Source organism: Herpailurus yagouaroundi, unplaced genomic scaffold, assembly GCF_014898765.1.
Source record: "Herpailurus yagouaroundi ecotype Mexico unplaced genomic scaffold, PumYag 163, whole genome shotgun sequence".
NCBI lineage: Eukaryota > Metazoa > Chordata > Mammalia > Carnivora > Felidae > Herpailurus > Herpailurus yagouaroundi.
Window position 1 is genome coordinate 131,841 of NW_024412404.1, and position 18,179 is coordinate 150,019.

Here is an 18,179-nt window from a genome sequence, read left to right on the forward strand (position 1 = left end):
TTTTATTCCATATTTACATTTTTTTCTACCAGACAGTATATATCTTAAGAACATGTTCTGAAATCTCTTATGCAGCTTTTCAAAATCTCCAAAGGTAAATATAGTGCCCAGTACACGATAGGTATTTGATAGTACCCTCTCTTTTTGATTAACGAATGAACATAACTAGGTCACTGATTAAGTAACTGATTTGTGAAACTTCAAATACAAGCAAAACTATCTTACCTACTTCTAAAGTTTTATAATTCTAGTATATTTTTTTTCACAGCCAAGTCAACTGGTGTCTCTTATAGTCCACTTCTCCTATAAGGTTGGTTCTAAAGATTTTAGTACATCTGATAGGAAAATAAATATTCAAGCAAAAAGTTTACATACTTTTTCATTTGCAATGAGTATCCTTTTTTCTGTTAACATCTTGTCTTAATCAGTTTTGAATCCCTAATGATTTCTGCAGTTTCTGATACATAACATGCACTCAAATATTTGTTGAGTGAGTAAATTATTTTTAAACTACCATGAGTTTGTTAGCATATTATAATTAATGAAGAAAAGCTCCAATGCAAAACATTTTAATAGGTTGTCAAATATACAGTTATTAGAATTATCTAAGTATCACTTATAAAAATCGGTATATCACATTAGATGACTCTATGAAATAAAAACACAAATCACACATTGACAATACCCCTGCAGTCCAAGAATACTCCCATCAATAATACAAATTACAAACACATTAAAAAGAGAGACATTGTTTAGACATTTAAACCAAAGTAACTTTGACTACACTAAATACATTCACTCATCAAGTACAATAAATTTAGCATAGTCACTAATACAATTTTAGGTGCAATTTCACATGCTTTCATAAATCTTCCAGTACAGCTCCCTACAGTAAAGTGTCTTTGTGCACGCCAATTTCATTTATATGCAGGTGCATTCCACATCCTACTTGAAACTATTTCACTTCATAATTAAACTTAATATATGCTGTAAGTGAACACCAGGCCAAACTTTAACCCCATGATGATGACAAAGTTTAACAAAAAAAAAAAATTCTTCAAAGTACATTCTAATTTATTTAATCACATGAACACTATTTCCTCTCATTAGACACTATCAACATTAAGTAACAAGAATTTAAACATCAAAAAGCCAGAGATTCCAATCTTCCTAAAATATTAACAAGTAGTTTAAGTAATAATACAAGCATTCTGTAAATCAAAAAGTAATTTCATATTCATTGCCAAATTTAAAATACCAGTGATTTGAAGATGAAATTGAGGCCTAAAATATTTTTAAATAAATTGTAAAACACAATTTTAAAAATGTGCAGTAAGTTGCTTGTGAATACGTAATGGACTATTTTTCACAGTAATGCTATTTTAAAACACTACTCTAAATGGACGGCCTAAAAATAAATGTACCTTTACTGGCAAGAAAAGTGAACAGAAAAATTAAGGCCTTTTTATGCTATCTATAATTGCTACCTGAACCCAAAAGTCAAATAGAGGTTATAATGATGCAACATATTATTTTTAACCTTTCTAACATATTGTCAGTTGCTTTAGCTCAGCTTAATAATTATCTTTACACAAATTCAAATGCTAGTGAACTTTATCATTAAATGCATATTTCTCTGTATCTCTATTTTAATTAAGTCCCCAACCCCACCCCATCTAGACAGAATGCTGAAAATGTTTAGGGCTTTGTCTGATTGGTTCACAACTGTATATTCAGGGGCTAAAAATGCTTGGCACATGGTAGAAATCCAGTAAATATTTTTGAATGAATTAAGAAGCCTGGCCTCCATTGGCAACACTACTTGTCTTTCCAAAGCATCAATAGACAATTGCTACCTCTTTACATGATAAAATTGACACTTTTTTTCTTAAATATTACAGGATGTAGTGGAAGGATAACTGAGGCTACAAACATATCAAATCAAGGTTAAAGGCACAGGATAAGGAAGATTATTATAAAGCATTGTAAACAATTTTAAGAGCAAATCAAGTTTTAAAGTATCAAATGCCTAACTGCTAAAAGAGTACTAAAATGATGACAATGTTTTAAAAATAGTGGACAAAATTTCTGTAATTTCACAAATAAAACAGTTACATACCATCTTCTTTCATCCCATATCTTCTCAGTATTCCCAATCCTAGAAACAAATGTTTTCAGTTGCATGAAATATGAAAATTACAACTGAAATATCTCTGAAAATTAATTCCTTTTTCTTAAGTTATATTATTATAAATTTAATATATAGACTTTACAGAGATAATATGAAGAACATCATTTTGGAAATCATAAAATAGTAAGTTATACTCAATCAAAATCATAAAAAAAGTCCTTATTCAGTTGAATACAATCTAAAGCTCCACAATAGCAAATTGTAGTGTAAAGAGGCATAGTAAGTACGATCTTTCCAGACACATAAAACAAAGAATAATGAATACTGAGTTGAAAATACAAGTTCCACGTTAGAGCCATGTAATATACACATTTTCACAACTGTTTCTTGAAAAACTATTTAGATAAAATATTTAGCATTTATCATCAATTTTTAATTTACTTGAATTTATGCAACTTCCATCCATATTAAAATATTAGTGTAAATACTTTATTATAAAACTATTACACAATTTAAATTTTTATTAGAGAAATGTATTATTCACTATCCACCATTTCTTAAAGTCCTTTTCATGAGTGCATTCCATAAGAAATACACTAAAATCATTATTTATGTTTCCTAGGGGGAATAAACTATGGTAATCCTATTAACCCAAACTATATCCTTATTATGCTTATTTATTAAACACATACATGTTTAAACATGCTTGGTGAATAGTGATCATTCTTCCCCACAGTGGTAAATTTCAGCATAATGTTAAATGACTGGGCTAGATAGTAAAATATTCACATGTAGATTACATAAACAGAGACTTATTCTGTGACATGTAAGCTTACTTATAAAATAACATAAAATGGGCACTGGGTAACAGTGATAAAAAATGTAAACAAACAGAATTAAATGTTAATCTCTTCCCTGAAAAATAAAAGACAAAAGCGCTTCCTGTTTTATTTAAAAAAAAAATATGGTCTATTGTATCAAAAAGGTAAGACATTGATTTTTACAAAACTATATTTCTACATATGGATAAAGAAAATCTAGAACAGTTGATTCACACTTTATTGAGCTAAAATGTGCAAAAAATCTGGTAATATTTAAATTTATTAAATTCATTGTACATAGCCTGATACCATCCCATTCAAAACAACCCTCTTGTTAAGACTCAAAACTGTTAATTATCTGAGCTTCAGACTTATGAACCCCTGTCCAAATAACAACAACAACAACAAAAGTCTATGTTGTGGGAGAAAAAAAATTAAAATAAAAAATTTTTGACTATTAGGACTTGAAATTCATCCCCACAAAGAAAAGCTACAGCCAATACCTATTTAGGCAGTAGAGAAAAATATGCAGTCTCTATAGAAAATACTTATTCTGACTCTAAATAAAAAATTAAAACCAAATTTTGCTGTAACAAAATGTATATCAATTTTAAAGTTATTCAGGTTTACTAGAGTTACTAAGCATAGAATTCATAGAGCATTTGGTACTTCTGTTTGTGCTCAGATATTTGTGAAAAACACAGACTGGGAAGGTGAAATAAACACAAAATTGTGATACTTTACACTAAAAAAAACAAAGACATTAAGATTTAAAAGTTTAATTTGTAATCCTAGGGGAAAAAGAGGGGAGAAAGTTCAACAGCTCACAAATATAAAACATCTTCCAAGAATACAGCAAAACTGTTAACTGCTTAGATGTGTTAGTGAATCAAAGTGCAAGTAATGCTTTCATAAATATCTAACATATTTGCAAATTTAATTTCAAAGTTTTAAATGTTTTCAATAACAAATAACTCCTTATTTTTTAAAGGGTAGTAGATGTGAAACTCAGATAATACAGATAATAATTTTTCCACTCATTACAATTTAAATTGTTATTTCTATCTGGAATAGGATATAAAATTGTTTTGAGTAAGAGTGAAATAGAAGCATGGATTTAGATATGCACCAAACTTATAGAGGTGCACTAATTACCCGTGGTACTTTTGATACAATACTGGGTGGTGTCCTTCACTGCTTATTAGAATTCTAAGAAACACTTTTTAGCAATATATACTACTGTTTGACTAAATGGAGACATATAAATACATGCATTTTAAAAGAGAAAATTCTCAAAAGGTCTTTAAAGGAAAAGTAAGACAATCATCTACCTTTTGAAAAGGTAGGAAAAGGTATTATATGGTTTATAACATTTTTCACAATATAGTAAATACTTTTTCTAATTTTTGCATCAATTTAAGAGTTTAAAAGAAAATATTTTGTTCCTTGCAAATGCCCTTTTTCTTCTCCTAACCCTGGCAAGAATAATTATTAGTGAACTTAATTCCAAGAAATTTGTTGTTGTTGTTGTTCGCTTCAATTATCTTTATATAATATTTTGAAATATGCAAATAACTGGAAATTAAAGAGAAAATCTGCTTTTGGAATGCAATAATTCTAAATCACTTTACTAAGAAGCACCTTTTGATATGCTGGTCTGAACTTTTAATATAAAACCTAAACAGTACTTAACTTTCTGAAGTAGAATTTTCTCCAGTTTTAATAACTTCATTCATAGCAATGCTAAGGACATCAACCTGTGCTTTCTAGATTTTTTAAAGTGTTCTAATAAATTAATGAGTTTAGATATGGCTCATTGTCAAGGTTGGGTGGGCAGAAATTTCATGACAAATTGGCTACAGAAAGCTAAATAAACTCTTAATGACTGAATAACGGTTTGCATTTTGCTTGAGCCAAATAGATGTTTAAGCCATGTACCACCACATTCCCTGCTTAACATTCCTAAGTTTATTCTTCATAGTTTTCTAATGAACAGATAGTTTTCCTGAGTAAGATTATAAAAAAGATAACCCTTCTACCAAAAGTATAAAGACAAAATGTAGACTCACAATATAAATTTTTTACATAGCTTTACAAGTATAGAGATATTGACTGCTGCTTTTGTTATGATTGCCCCATCCTTAAAAAGACCACAGCAAAGGTTTCAATTGTCTAAAATACTTTGCAGTACAGTAATTAAATGCTTCAGCCCATAAACATATCCCTCATCTACTGTGTTGCTAGGGAACACATGAGCAAAATCTATCATTCGCACTTCTGCTTCTGAAATCTCCTGGCAACCAGTGGGAAGATGGCAGAAAACTTTTTCCAGTTGGGAAAGTACATTTCCATTTAAACGTTCCTGTGACATGCTTTTCCACCCATTGTCTTGCTCTGTATTTTCAGCTTTCAATGAAGTATGACTGTGATGCTTTTTTGAACACATTTTTCTGTGACAAGCATACATCTTGGACAAGCTTTTGCCTACTGAAACATCTATTTTTCCATTCTCTGTGGAATTTAACACATGAAAGTTATTATTGTACTCCAGTACATCTGTGTCTGACAGTTGTCCTTTGGACAAAAACTTTTCTACCAAAGTTCTGTCATTTGATTTTGTAGTAGTTGGCCGAGATGAGCCTTCATAAACAAACAGTAATGAACTTGCATAAAAGTTAAGCTGCTTCTGATTTTCAAACCATTGCAGAATATTCTGAATCTTCTGAATGCTGGCAGCAACAGCATCTTTTCTTACGCAGAATCCATTATGAAAAAACCTGGAGACCCCTATAAAAAGGAAAATATTAGGATTATAATGAAATTATAAACTAGTTATCACTTGGGAAGTAAACTCATCTTAGATACAATTCTTCAAATTTCTCCCCCATTACCCCTTACAATAAACTGAACCGGCAAAATTCTAGTCAGACATAGAAACTTGGACCTCAATTTGATTTCTAGTGAAGATTCTCTTACTAGAAAAAAATGACACTTATGTAAAGTGAAATATACTATTTAGATTAAAAAAATCATTACACACAGACTGGTAGTTTAATTCTCTCTATATATATTCTCTTAAGGAATGTGATTCCAAGATCTGCTTCATTTGCTAGTGTGAGAGATTTTTTAGTGAGATTTCTTATTTGTTAGAATCACAGTCAGGAGCTAATCTAAAACCTAGAGTCAAATCATAACCACTTGTAATGGTGTCAACAGCCCATTACCAAATACCAAATCATACTATAATACTGTTTTCTGATCTTAATAATGTTGATTAAATCAGTCTTCACAAAAGTTACGCTCGCTTTGGGTATCAACAATACTTCAGGTTGAATATGTTATTCAAAACGGAGACTTTTACATGTTTTAACCTATCAGATTATTAGGCCTCTTTTAAAATTATTTATGTGTATTTAAGTATTTGAGAATTTCTAGGTCTATGCAATTTGATTTGTTTTTAAATAGCTTGTTCCCCCTACTTTGGAAGAGAAATTGCTAAAAAGTATATTCACATCAGCCTGTAAAATATTTTAATAAAGAGCCAATCTGAATATTATCTGGCTATTAGTTAAGTAAACTGAGGCAAAATACTGTTAAGATCACAGTATGTACATTTTCTATACAATGAAAATTTTTCTTCAAACTATTTACATTACACATAAGCTCCTTCCTATCTTAGTCAGAGTAAGAATAAACTTCTAATAGAATATTATTTCCAGAAATCTATTAAGATATCATTGCTTTTGTAATATTTTGGCTATAAATATTTTAGAGGCATGTTAGCAGTTTTTATTTAAAACACTTCTGGGGCGCCTGGGTGGCGCAGTCGGTTAAGCGTCCGACTTCAGCCAGGTCACGATCTCGCGGTCTGTGAGTTCGAGCCCCGCGTCGGGCTCTGGGCTGGTGGCTCAGAGCCTGGAGCCTGTTTCCGATTCTGTGTCTCCCTCTCTCTCTGCCCCTCCCCTGTTCATGCTCTGTCTCTCTCTGTCCCAAAAATAAATAAACGTTGAAAAAAAAATTTTTTTTAAAATTTTTTTTAAAATTTTTTAAAAAAATATTTATAAAAAAATTTTTTTTTAATTTTTTTTTAAATTCTTTTTCTTTAAATTTTTTTTTTCAACGTTTATTTATTTTTGGGACAGAGAGAGACAGAGCATGAACAGGGGAGGGGCAGAGAGAGAGGGAGACACAGAATCGGAAACAGGCTCCAGGCTCTGAGCCACCAGCCCAGAGCCCGACGCGGGGCTCGAACTCACGGACCGCGAGATCGTGACCTGGCTGAAGTCGGACGCTTAACCGACTGCGCCACCCAGGCGCCCCGAAAAAAAAAAATTAAAAAAAAAAAAACAAACCACTTCTAATGCTATTTATTATGTAGTACTAGAAGCTTATAATACACAGCTCAACTATACATGGGAGATTTTGATAAAAATGCATTACATATGACAATACACATTTTAAAGTCTCTTATGTAAGAAGTAGTTTTAATATACTATACTCTACGTATTTGGATTTTAAAGACAACCTCTAGTTCTAAGACTTGGGCTATATGGCTGGTTCACAGATGTTCATTTTTAAAAATATATTATTAAATAAGAAATGAACTACAATGTAAAAGAAGGCATTCATGGATCCAGGATTTTGGTGTAATACAAACCAGAAATTATGATTAGTACAACTGTGTAAATTTAAGGTTCTTTTATTTTTTTTAAGTTTATTTATTGCAGAATGAATCATTATACCAAAGAAGAAATAAAATTGAAACTACTTTAGAATTATTTTGATAACTGTACATTGAAATATGGTTTTTCAACCCTTACCATCCTTTAGAGTTTCTTTCGTTAAGCTTCTTCCGTAGTGCTGGTTTTGTGTCTCATAGCTGTCAGAATGAATTTGGTAAACCTGTGACAAAAAGCACTGAATATTAAAAACTAATAGCCCTTGACCATGTGGTGTTTATCCAGCAAAGCAAGGATAATTAAAGATGGGAAAATCTACTCATATTTCATTCTAATGGATTTAAGAAGAAAAAAGTCATTATCATCATGTCAGTGGTTGCTAAAAAGGCATTTAACAGATTTATATCTTTTATTGATGAAAATTCTTTAAAAGGACAAATGAATATTTCCAATATGAAAGAATCATATTGGTGGATCTGTATCAATCCACCAAAAGTTAGCATCAAGTTTAAAAAGGAAATTAAGGGGGGGGGGGTGCCTGGGTGGCTGAGTTGGTTGAGCATCTGATTTCAGCTCAGGTTGTGATCTCATGGTTCGTTGAGTTTGAGCCCCGCATCGGGCTCTGTGCTGATGGCTCAGAGCCTGGAGCCTGCTTTGGATTCTGTGTCTTTCTCTCTCTGTTCCTCACCCGTTCATACTCACTCTCTCTCTCTCTCTCAAAAATAAACATTAAAAAAAATTTTTTTTAAGGAAATTAAGGAAGCAACCATCCTAAAATACAAGAAGCTTTTAGAAAAAGCATTCCAGCACAATGTCTTTTATCATCATTACTATCTAATATTGTTCTTGGAATTTCTACCAAATAGAAACGGACAAGACAAAGGGGTAAAACAATTTGGAAAGGAGATAAAAAATATTACTTTTTGTAGATAATGGTTGTATACTGGGAAATCAACTGAAAAATACAAACAATAAAAAATTCAAATGGTGAGTTCAAATTGGTAAATAGAAAATAAGTTTCCATATATATAAATAACCAGTTAGAAAATATAATGGAAGACCCCACTTACAAATGCAAAAACAAAGCATAAACTAAGTGTAAGTCTATATAAAGACACCTTTAAAACATTCCTAAGACATACACACACATACCCATGTTCTCAAAGACGAAATTCAACAACGATTTGGGGTGTCTGGGTGGCTCAGTCAGTTGAACGTGTGACTCCTGATTTTGGCTTAGGTCATGATCCCAGGTTCATGGGATCAAGCCCTGAGTCAGGCTCCGTGCTGAGCATGAAGCCTGTTAAGATGCTCTCTCTCTCTCTCTCTCTCTCTCTCTCTCTGCTCTTCTTCCCTGCTCACTCTCTCTCTCTCAAAAATAAAATTAAAATAAAAAATAAATTTAAAAAAGATATCAATTCTACTTAATCAACAACTAAAATGAGATTATAACAAAACAATTTCTTAAATATAAGCTAAATCTGAAGTTCACATTAAAAAGAACAAGAATAGGGGCACCTGGGTGGCTCAGTCGGTTAAACGTCTGACTCGATTTCAGCTCAGGTCACGATCTCACAGTTTGTGGGACTGAGCCCCACATCAGACTCTACACTAAGCATGGAGACTGCTTGGGATTCTCACTCTTCCTCCCTCTCTTTGCCCCTTCCCTGGTTGTGCTCTCTCTCTCAAAATATATTAAAAAAAAGAAGAGGCAGGAAAAATCTAAGTAAGAATAATGAGGGAATAACCTTGCCACCTACCAGATACTAAAACATATTTTATTTATATTTTTTCCAACTTTATTGAGGAATAAATGACAAATTATACACACACACACACACACACACACACACACACACCACACACATATATATGCTGTACATTAAATCCTCAGAACTTATTCATCCTATAGCTAAAAGTTTGTACCCTCTGACCTGTATCTCCCCACTTCCCCTCTTCCCTAAACCTGTAAGAACCACAATTCTAATGTTTCCATTAAATCGGCCTTTTATTTTTAATTTACACATTTAAGTGGTACCATACGGCATTTGTCTTTCTTTGGTTTACTCCACTTAGCAAAATGCCTTTAGGTTCATTCATACTGTTGCACAGCAGGATTCCTTCTTTCTTGTGGCTAAATAATATTCCATTGTGTGTGTGTGTGTGTGTGTGTGTGTGTGTGTGTGTGTGTATACATACGCCACATCTTCTTTATCCATTCAATTAGGTGACACTTAGGTGGTTTCCATATCTTGGCTATAGCTAATAATGCAGTAAACATGGGAGTGCAGATATCTCCAAGATAGTGATTTCATTAAAACATATTTTTAGAATCAAATACATGAGAAGTTAGTATGTGATAAGTTTGTATTTTAAATCAGTAGGAAATGGATTATTAAATGGTGTTAGTATGATTAAGTACTGATCAAAAAAAAAAAAACTGTATTTATACCTTATACCAGGATAAATTCCAAATACATCAAATATCAAAATACACAAAAGGAAATGATAAAAGTGTCCCCCAAAGATGGAAGAATCCTTGAATAACTGATAACTAGAGAAGGTATTTCCAACAAAAACTCAGAATTTCCCTTCATAACAGTATGTCTTAAAAAATGTTCAGTGTTTTTGCCATGCAGAAATCAAAAGGCAAAAAGACACAGAAAAGGTTTGAAGATTACATAATGAGCAAAGGGCATGATTACTCAGGGGAAAATGAACAAAGGGTGTGAATACTTCACATAAATCAAACAGCTGTCACACATATCAGGAGCACAGCCCTTCCCCAAATCGTAAAAAAAAAAAAAAAAAAGTGTCCTCAGACTTTGCCAAATGTCTCCCTGGAGCAAAACTGCCCTTCGTTCAAAACCACTGCTCTGTATGAGGCAGATTGCCAATATCTACTAACATCACAAATTCATAGAAGCCTAGCAATTCCCCTCCGGGAACTTATCCCTCATATAAGTATGCTAGCACATTGGTGGAATGAGGTAGGTCTCTGTTTAATCATTTATTTATTTATTATTCTTTAAAGTTTTTAAAATTTCATTTTAACCCAAGTTAATTAACATACAGCGTAACAATGGTTTCAAGACTAGAATTTAGTGATTCACCACTTACATATAACACCCAGTGCTCATCCCAGCAAGTACCCTCCTCCTTAATGTCCATCACCCATTAGCCCATCTCCCTACCCAATACCCCTCCAGCAACCTTCAGTTTGTTCTCTGTATTGAAGAATCTCTTATAATTTGCCTCCCTCTCTGTTTTTATCTATTTTTCCTTCCTTTCCACTATGCTCATATTTTGTTTCTTAAATTCCACATATGAGTAAAGTCATATATCTGTGTTTCTCTGACTTATTTTCCTTAGCATAATACCCTCTAGTTCCATCCACCTTGTTACAAATGGCAAGATTTCATTCTTTTTCATCACCGAGTAGTATTTCATTGTGTATGTATGTATATATATGTATATGGATATGCCACATTTTCTTTATCCATTCATCAAGTCAATGGACATTTGGGCTCTTTCCATAACTTGGCTATTGTTGATAGTGTTGCTATAAACATTTGGGTGTATGTGCCACTTTGAATCACCATTTTTGTATCCTTTGGATAAATTCTTAGTAGTGTAATTGCTGGGTCATAGGGTAGCTCTATTTTTAATTTTTTGAGGAACTTCCATACTGTTCTCCAGAGTGGCTGCACCAGTTTGCATTCACACCAACAGTGCAAAAGGGTTCCCATCTCTCCACATCCTCGCCAGCATCTGTTGTTTCCTGAGTTGTTAATTTTAGCCATTCTGACAGGTTGAGGTGGAATTTCACTGTACTTTTGATTTGTATTTCCCTGATGATGAGTGATGTTGAGCATCTTTTCATATGTCTGTTAGCCATCTGGCTGTCTTCTTTGGAAAAGTGTCTATTCATGTCTTCTGCCCATTTCTTCACTGGATTATCTGTTTTTTGGCTGTTGAGTTTGGTAAATTCTTTATAGATTTGGCATACTAATCCTTTATCCGATATATCATTGGCAAATATCTTTTCCCATTCTGTATAATGCCCTTTAGTTTTGTTATTTCCTCCGTTTACTCATTTGAAACATTATTTGTAATAGCAAATGACTGAAAACAACAGATTCATGAGAGGGAGGTGGTTAAATCTTGGTACAATAATAGTGTGCACTGTGGACAGATCTCTGTGATATGTAAACTGGGAAAAAAAGCAAGATATAGAACAGTGTTCAAAGTAGGTTTTGTGATAAAAGAACACATATGTACAGTATTTGTGTATGTTAAAAATCTCCCTGAAAGGATACACTGGGGAAAAAGTATAATATAGTATGCTGTGTGGAAAGTCACTTCTCACTGCATATGTTTCAATACTTTTTTATGTTTATTATGTTTTTCATTAAAGAGAGCATGAGTGGGGAGGAGCAAAGAGAGAGAGAGAGGGAGAGAACAGAGCATCTCAAGCAGGCTCCACGCTATCAGCACAGAGCCTGATGTGGGGCTCAATCTCACAAAGTGAGATCATGTCCTGAGCTAAAATCAAAAGTAGGTGCTTATCTGATTAAGCCACCCAGGTGCCCCTATTTCTATACTTTTTGGAGTCTGAACCATACAACTATGTACTTTCTCAAATTTTAAATAAGTATTTTTAAAGAAGGAATAAGATTATACTGATTTAGAAACTGATATTTTAAAACTTTTAGTCTGTTATAGCTAATTACCATCTACCTCAAATGCTACAATTCACTGAAAAAGTTTAATTACAACCATGTGCTTAAACACATATTGCCTATTAAAGAAACAGTTTATCTTGAGCAAAGTGTTACTATAAATGGAAGAAGACACTTTTATAAACATCAAAAATTACATGTGACTACAGAAAAAATCATTTTTATAAGAACAGTTCAGTATACTCAAAATGTGTTAACAAAAAAAACACTCATGATCTCTATACACATAAATAATTTTTAAAAAGGATTCTCAAAATAATAGAGATGTTAGCTAACCTAATGCTTAAAGTAATCATACTGCAATATATAAAGGTATTAAATCATGTTGTACACCTTAAAATTACACAATGTTATACATTAAAACCTTGGTTTGTGAGCATAATTCATTCCAGAAACATGCTTGTAATCCAAAGCACTTGTAAATCAGAGCGAATTTAGAAATAATGGAAACTCAGATTTTGTTCCACAACCCAAAAATGTTCATAGAAAAATGATTATAATACAACATAATACAAAATAATAAAGAAAATACAAAATATAAAGAAAAATAAACAAGTTAACCTGCACTTACCTTTGAAAACCTTCGTGGCTGGTGTGAGGGAGACGAGAGAGGGTTATTGTGTAGGACTTTTACTCTCACTAACGGAATCACTGCCATCTATTGGCTCAATGGAATCTTTTTCTTTTCGTGCAACTTTAAAAAGGAAACTAACCAATGACACTTGCTGTTGCCTCCTTTTGAAGATTTTGCAGAAATGTGACAGTGCATTGTTGTTAAACAGATTCATCACTCTCACGCTTACAGCCTCATTCGGGTGGTGCTTTTCTACAAAATTTTGCATTGTTTCCCACATTTTACAGATCTCCCTTAACCTTATGTGAAGTGAGGGATTCCACCTTTTTCTCCTCCTCCTGTGCAGACAAGATGCAGATGTAAACTTCTTATAAACTCTTGCAGTTTCAGCCACTCACTCACATACCTCATTCCTACTTCTCAATGATTTCCTTTTTTTTTTTTTTTTAAATTTTTTTTTCAACGTTTATTTATTTTTGGGACAGAGAGAGACAGAGCATGAACGGGGGAGGGGCAGAGAGAGAGGGAGACACAGAATCGGAAACAGGCTCCAGGCTCTGAGCCATCAGCCCAGAGCCCGACCCGGGGCTCGAACTCCCGGACCGCGAGATCGTGACCTGGCTGAAGTCGGACGCTTAACCGACTGCGCCACCCAGGTGCCCCAATGATTTCCTTCTTAACTTCCATCGTAATGCTCTCCTTCTCACTGCCTTTCTTTTCAACCTTTTTCTGCATGGGGGCCACTGTATATGCTCGCACAGGTGTTGACTAACTACAATATTAATAAACTCTTGTCGTATACTGTATTTAATGTAACTGGCAATAAAACAGCAGAGGAAAGGGTTGATATCTGCAGGCAGCCTGACCTAGAATGAAGTAAAGCATTCCTAAGCTTACTGTTACATGGGAAAGCAAAGGACTGTCCATAGGTGCTTTCAAGTGACAAATAATACACTAGCACCAGATGTGGGCACCTTCCAACATTCTGAAAAATCACTGGTTTCTGCCAAACACCGTGGCCTGAGACTGAGCATCCAAGCATGGGAGATGATCACCCATGATCCCACAGTGAGAGAGAGAGAGAGTGAGAGCGATTGCCTCAGTTGTGATGTGACGTTTGGCATCACATACTACTCATATTGCAAGACATCGCTTGTTTATGTTAAAACTTAGAAATGTTCACTCGTCTTGTGGAACACTCGCAGAACAAGTTATGCAAATACAAGGTTTTACTGTATATAAACTGTACTGCAATAAAAAGGATGAAAATGAGTAAATTAATCTGAGTAAATTAAATACAAAAATATGAGAATTTTCAAATACATAGTTATGTAAACCACAAGTTAGGAAATGTACCCAAGAAATGGGATTTTAAAAATAAAAACTATCACCATTCTACTAAATCAGGGGTGTATTATCTCATCTAAATTAAATTTCACATATGAGAATCTAAATTTCACATACAGACTAAAACTAAGTTGTTTCTGTGGAACTCCTTTACTGATATTCTCTCTTCTATATATTTCTACTTTACTACCTAAAGCTAGAATGGGAAGAGATATGAGAACTTCTCCATCACTACCACTGACCAGTCTTGGTCAGTAGCAAAGATCATTGTAAATCAAAATGTACACCTTAAAAACATCTAAAAATGTAGCGCGCGCGCACACACACACACACACACACATATTTTAATGGAAAGGAAATCTGTGACACATGACTAGGGCAGAATAACAAGCAAAGGCTGAGGTGGTTGGCTGGCTCTGTCAGTGGAGCACATGATTGCCTTTTTTTTCCCCTTATGATTTAAATCCAAGTTAGGTAACATATAGTGTAATAATGATTTCAGGAATATAATTTAGTAATTCATCACTTACATAACACACCCTGTGCTCATCCCAACATGTGACTTTACTCTTGATCTCAGAGTCCTGAGTTCAAGGCCCACGTTGGGCATGGGCGCACTTGAATTGCTCATTTTATGTGAACTTATGTCAGGAGCAAACAAATTAAAATATCTTTAGCAAAACACCTTTCCTAGTTAATCAATTCATGGAAAAAGATATTTGAAGAGTTACTATCATTCAGTATTATAAAGAAAAAAAAGATATACAGAGTCTTGATTTTTAGACAATATGATCAATAAAGATTAAAAAAGAAGTATCTTTTCCCCAAATAAAGAGGAATCAGTGACTAGGAAAAGGTACCTCTCTCAAAAAAAGCATTTCTTTCTAAAAACTTTAAGCTGTTGCCAACAATACACTGGAACAACTGAAAATTAAATCATTTAAATATTTTAAAATATTTATTTATTTTTAAAATTATTATTGTTTAATTTGCATCCAACTCAGTTACCATATAGTGCAATAATGATTTCAGGAATAGATTCTAGTGATTCATCACCTACATATAACACCCAGTGCTCATCCCAACAAGTGTCCTCCTTAATGCCCCTTGCCCATTTAGTGTATACCCCCACCCAAAACCCCTTCAGCAACCCTCAGTTTGTTCTCTCTTATGTTTTGTCCCTTCCCTGTTTTTATATGATTTTTGCTTCCCTTTCCTAATATTCATCTGTTTTATATCTTAAATTCTACATATAACTTAAGTCACATATTTGTCTTTCTTTAATTTCACTTAGCATAATACACTCTAGTTGCATCCACATTGCTGCAAATGGCAAGATTCCATTCTTTTTGATCATTAATATTCTATTGTATATGCATGTATGTATATATATGTATATGTATATATATATATGTATATATACATACACACACACACACACACACACACCAACTCTTCTGTATCCATTCAACAGTTGATGGACATTTGGGGTCGTTCCATACTTTGGCTATTGTTGATGGCACTGCTATAAACATTGGGGTGCATGTGCCCCTTTGAAACAGCAGACTTGTATCCTCTGGATAAATACCTAGTAGTGCAATTGCAGGGTCGTAGTGTAGTTCTATTTTTAATTTTCTGAGGAAACTCCATACTGTTTTCCAAAGTGCCTGCACCAGTTACCATTCCCACTAGCAGTGCAAAAGGATTCCTCTTTCTCCACATCCTTGCCAACAAGCCATTCTGACTGGTGTGAGGTGGTATCTCACTGTGGTTTTGATTTGTATTTCCCTGATGATGAGTGACGTTGAGCATTTTGTCATGTGATCTGTGAGCCATCTGGATGTCTTCTTTGGAAATGTGTCTATTCATGTCTTTTGTTCACTTCTTCATTGGATTGTTTGCGGGGGGGGGGGTTGTTGAGTATGCAAGATTCTTTACAGATTTTGGATACTAACCCTTTATCTGATAATGTCATTTGCAAATATCTTCTTCCATTCTGTTGGTTGCCTTTTAGTTCTGCTGATTCTTTGCTTTTTTTTTTTTGATGAAGCTTTTTATTTTGATGAGGTCCTTGCCTCTGCATACGTGTTGAGTAAGAAGTTACTGTGGCCGACATCAAAGGATTTTGCCTGCTTTCTCCTCTAGGATTTTGATGCCTTCCTATCTTAACTTTAGGTCTTTCATCTGTTTTGAGTTCATTTTTGTTATGGTGTAAGAAAGTGGTCCAGGTTCACTCTTCTGCATGTCACTGTCTAGTTTTCCCAACATCATTTCCTAAAGAGACTCTCTGTTCCCATTGGATATTCTTCTCTGCTTTGTCAACGATTACTTGGCCATACATTTGTGGGTCCATTTCTGGGTTCTCTATTCTCTTCCATTGATAGAAGTGTCCGTTTTTGTGCCAGTACCATACTGTCCTGATGATTACAGCTTTGTAATACATCTTGAAGTCTGGGATTTTGATGTCTCCAGCCTTGGTTTTCTTTTTCAGGATTGTTTTGGCTATTTGCAGTCTTTTCTGGTTCCAAAAAAAATTTTAGGATTGTTTGTTCTACCTCTGTGAAGAATGCTGGTGTTATTTTGATAGGGATTACACTGAATGTATAGATTGCTTGGGGTAGTTATCGACATTTCAACAATATTTGTCCTTCCAATCCATGAGCAGGGAATGTTTTTCCATTTCTTTGTGTCTTCTTCAATTTCTTTCAAAAGCTTTCTATAGTTTTCAGTGTATAGGTTTTTCATCACCTTTGTTAGGCTTATTCCTAGGTATTTTATGGGTTTTGGTACAACTGTAAATGGGATCGATTCCTTGGTTTCTCTTCTCCCTCATTATTGGTGTATAGAAATGCAACTGATTTCTGTGCATTTATTTTATATCCTTGAGACTTCACTGAATTCATGGATCAGTTCTAGTAGTTTTTTGGTGGCAAGTTTCAGGTTTCCCATGTAGAGTATCATGTTGTCTGAGAAGTGTGAAAGTTTGACTTCCTCCTTGCCAATCTGGATGCCTTTTATTTCTTTGTGTTGTCTCATTGCTGAGGCTAGGACTTCCACCACTGTTGAATGAGTAGACATCCTTGTCGTGTTCCTGACCTTAGCAGGGAAACTCTCCGTTTTTGCCACTGAAGATGATATTAGCAGTGGGTCTTTCATATACAGCTTTTATGATCTTAAGGTATGATCCTTCTGTCACTACTTTCTTGAGGGGTTTTATCAAGAAAGGATGCTGCATTTTGTCAAATGCTTTCTCTGCATCTACTGTAACGATCATGTGGTTCTTATTCTTTCTTTTATTAATGTAATGTATCACATTGATCGATTTGTGGATATGGAACCAGTCCTGCATCCCAGGTATAAATCCCACTTGATCGTGAATAATTCTTTTAATGTATTGTTGGACCCAATTGGCTAGTATCTTGTTGAGGATTTTTGCATCCATGTTCATCTGGGAAATTGGTCTGTAGTTCTCCTTTTTAGTGGGGTCTTTGTCTGGATTTGGAATCAAGGTAATGCTGGCTTCATAGAATGAGTTTGGAAGTTTCCCTTCTATTTTTTTTTTTCTTTCTTTTTGCTGTTTTGTTTTGTTTTGTTTTGGAGCAGCTTCAACAGAATAGGTGTTAACTCTTCTTTAAATGTTTGGTAGAATTCCCCTGGAAAGCCATCCGGCCCTGGACTCTTGTATTTTGGGAGATTTTTGATTACTGATTCAATTTCTTTACTGGTTATGGGTCTGATTAAATTTTCTATTTCTTCCTGTTTCAGTTTTGGTAGTTTATATGTTTCTAGGAATTTGCCCATTTCTTCCAGATTGCCCAATTTATTGGCATACAATTGCTCATAATATTCTCTTATTATTGTTTGTATTTCTGCAGTGTTGGTTGT

General features: G+C 33.9%; 1 protein-coding gene across 1 annotated transcript in view; it reads right to left on the bottom strand.

Annotated features, from left to right (window-relative positions):
- Positions 1-2,073: 2,073 nt before the first annotated feature.
- The window catches only part of IPMK (inositol polyphosphate multikinase), a 57,993-nt gene continuing 41,887 nt past the window's right edge, over positions 2,074-18,179 (bottom strand). The window contains exons 6-7 of the mRNA XM_040485052.1: positions 7,773-7,854; positions 2,074-5,739 (exon numbers count right to left, since the gene is read on the bottom strand). Of these exons, the coding sequence (XP_040340986.1) occupies positions 5,117-5,739; positions 7,773-7,854 (705 nt within the window). The 3' untranslated portion in view covers positions 2,074-5,116. The remainder of the gene's footprint in view (positions 5,740-7,772; positions 7,855-18,179) is intronic.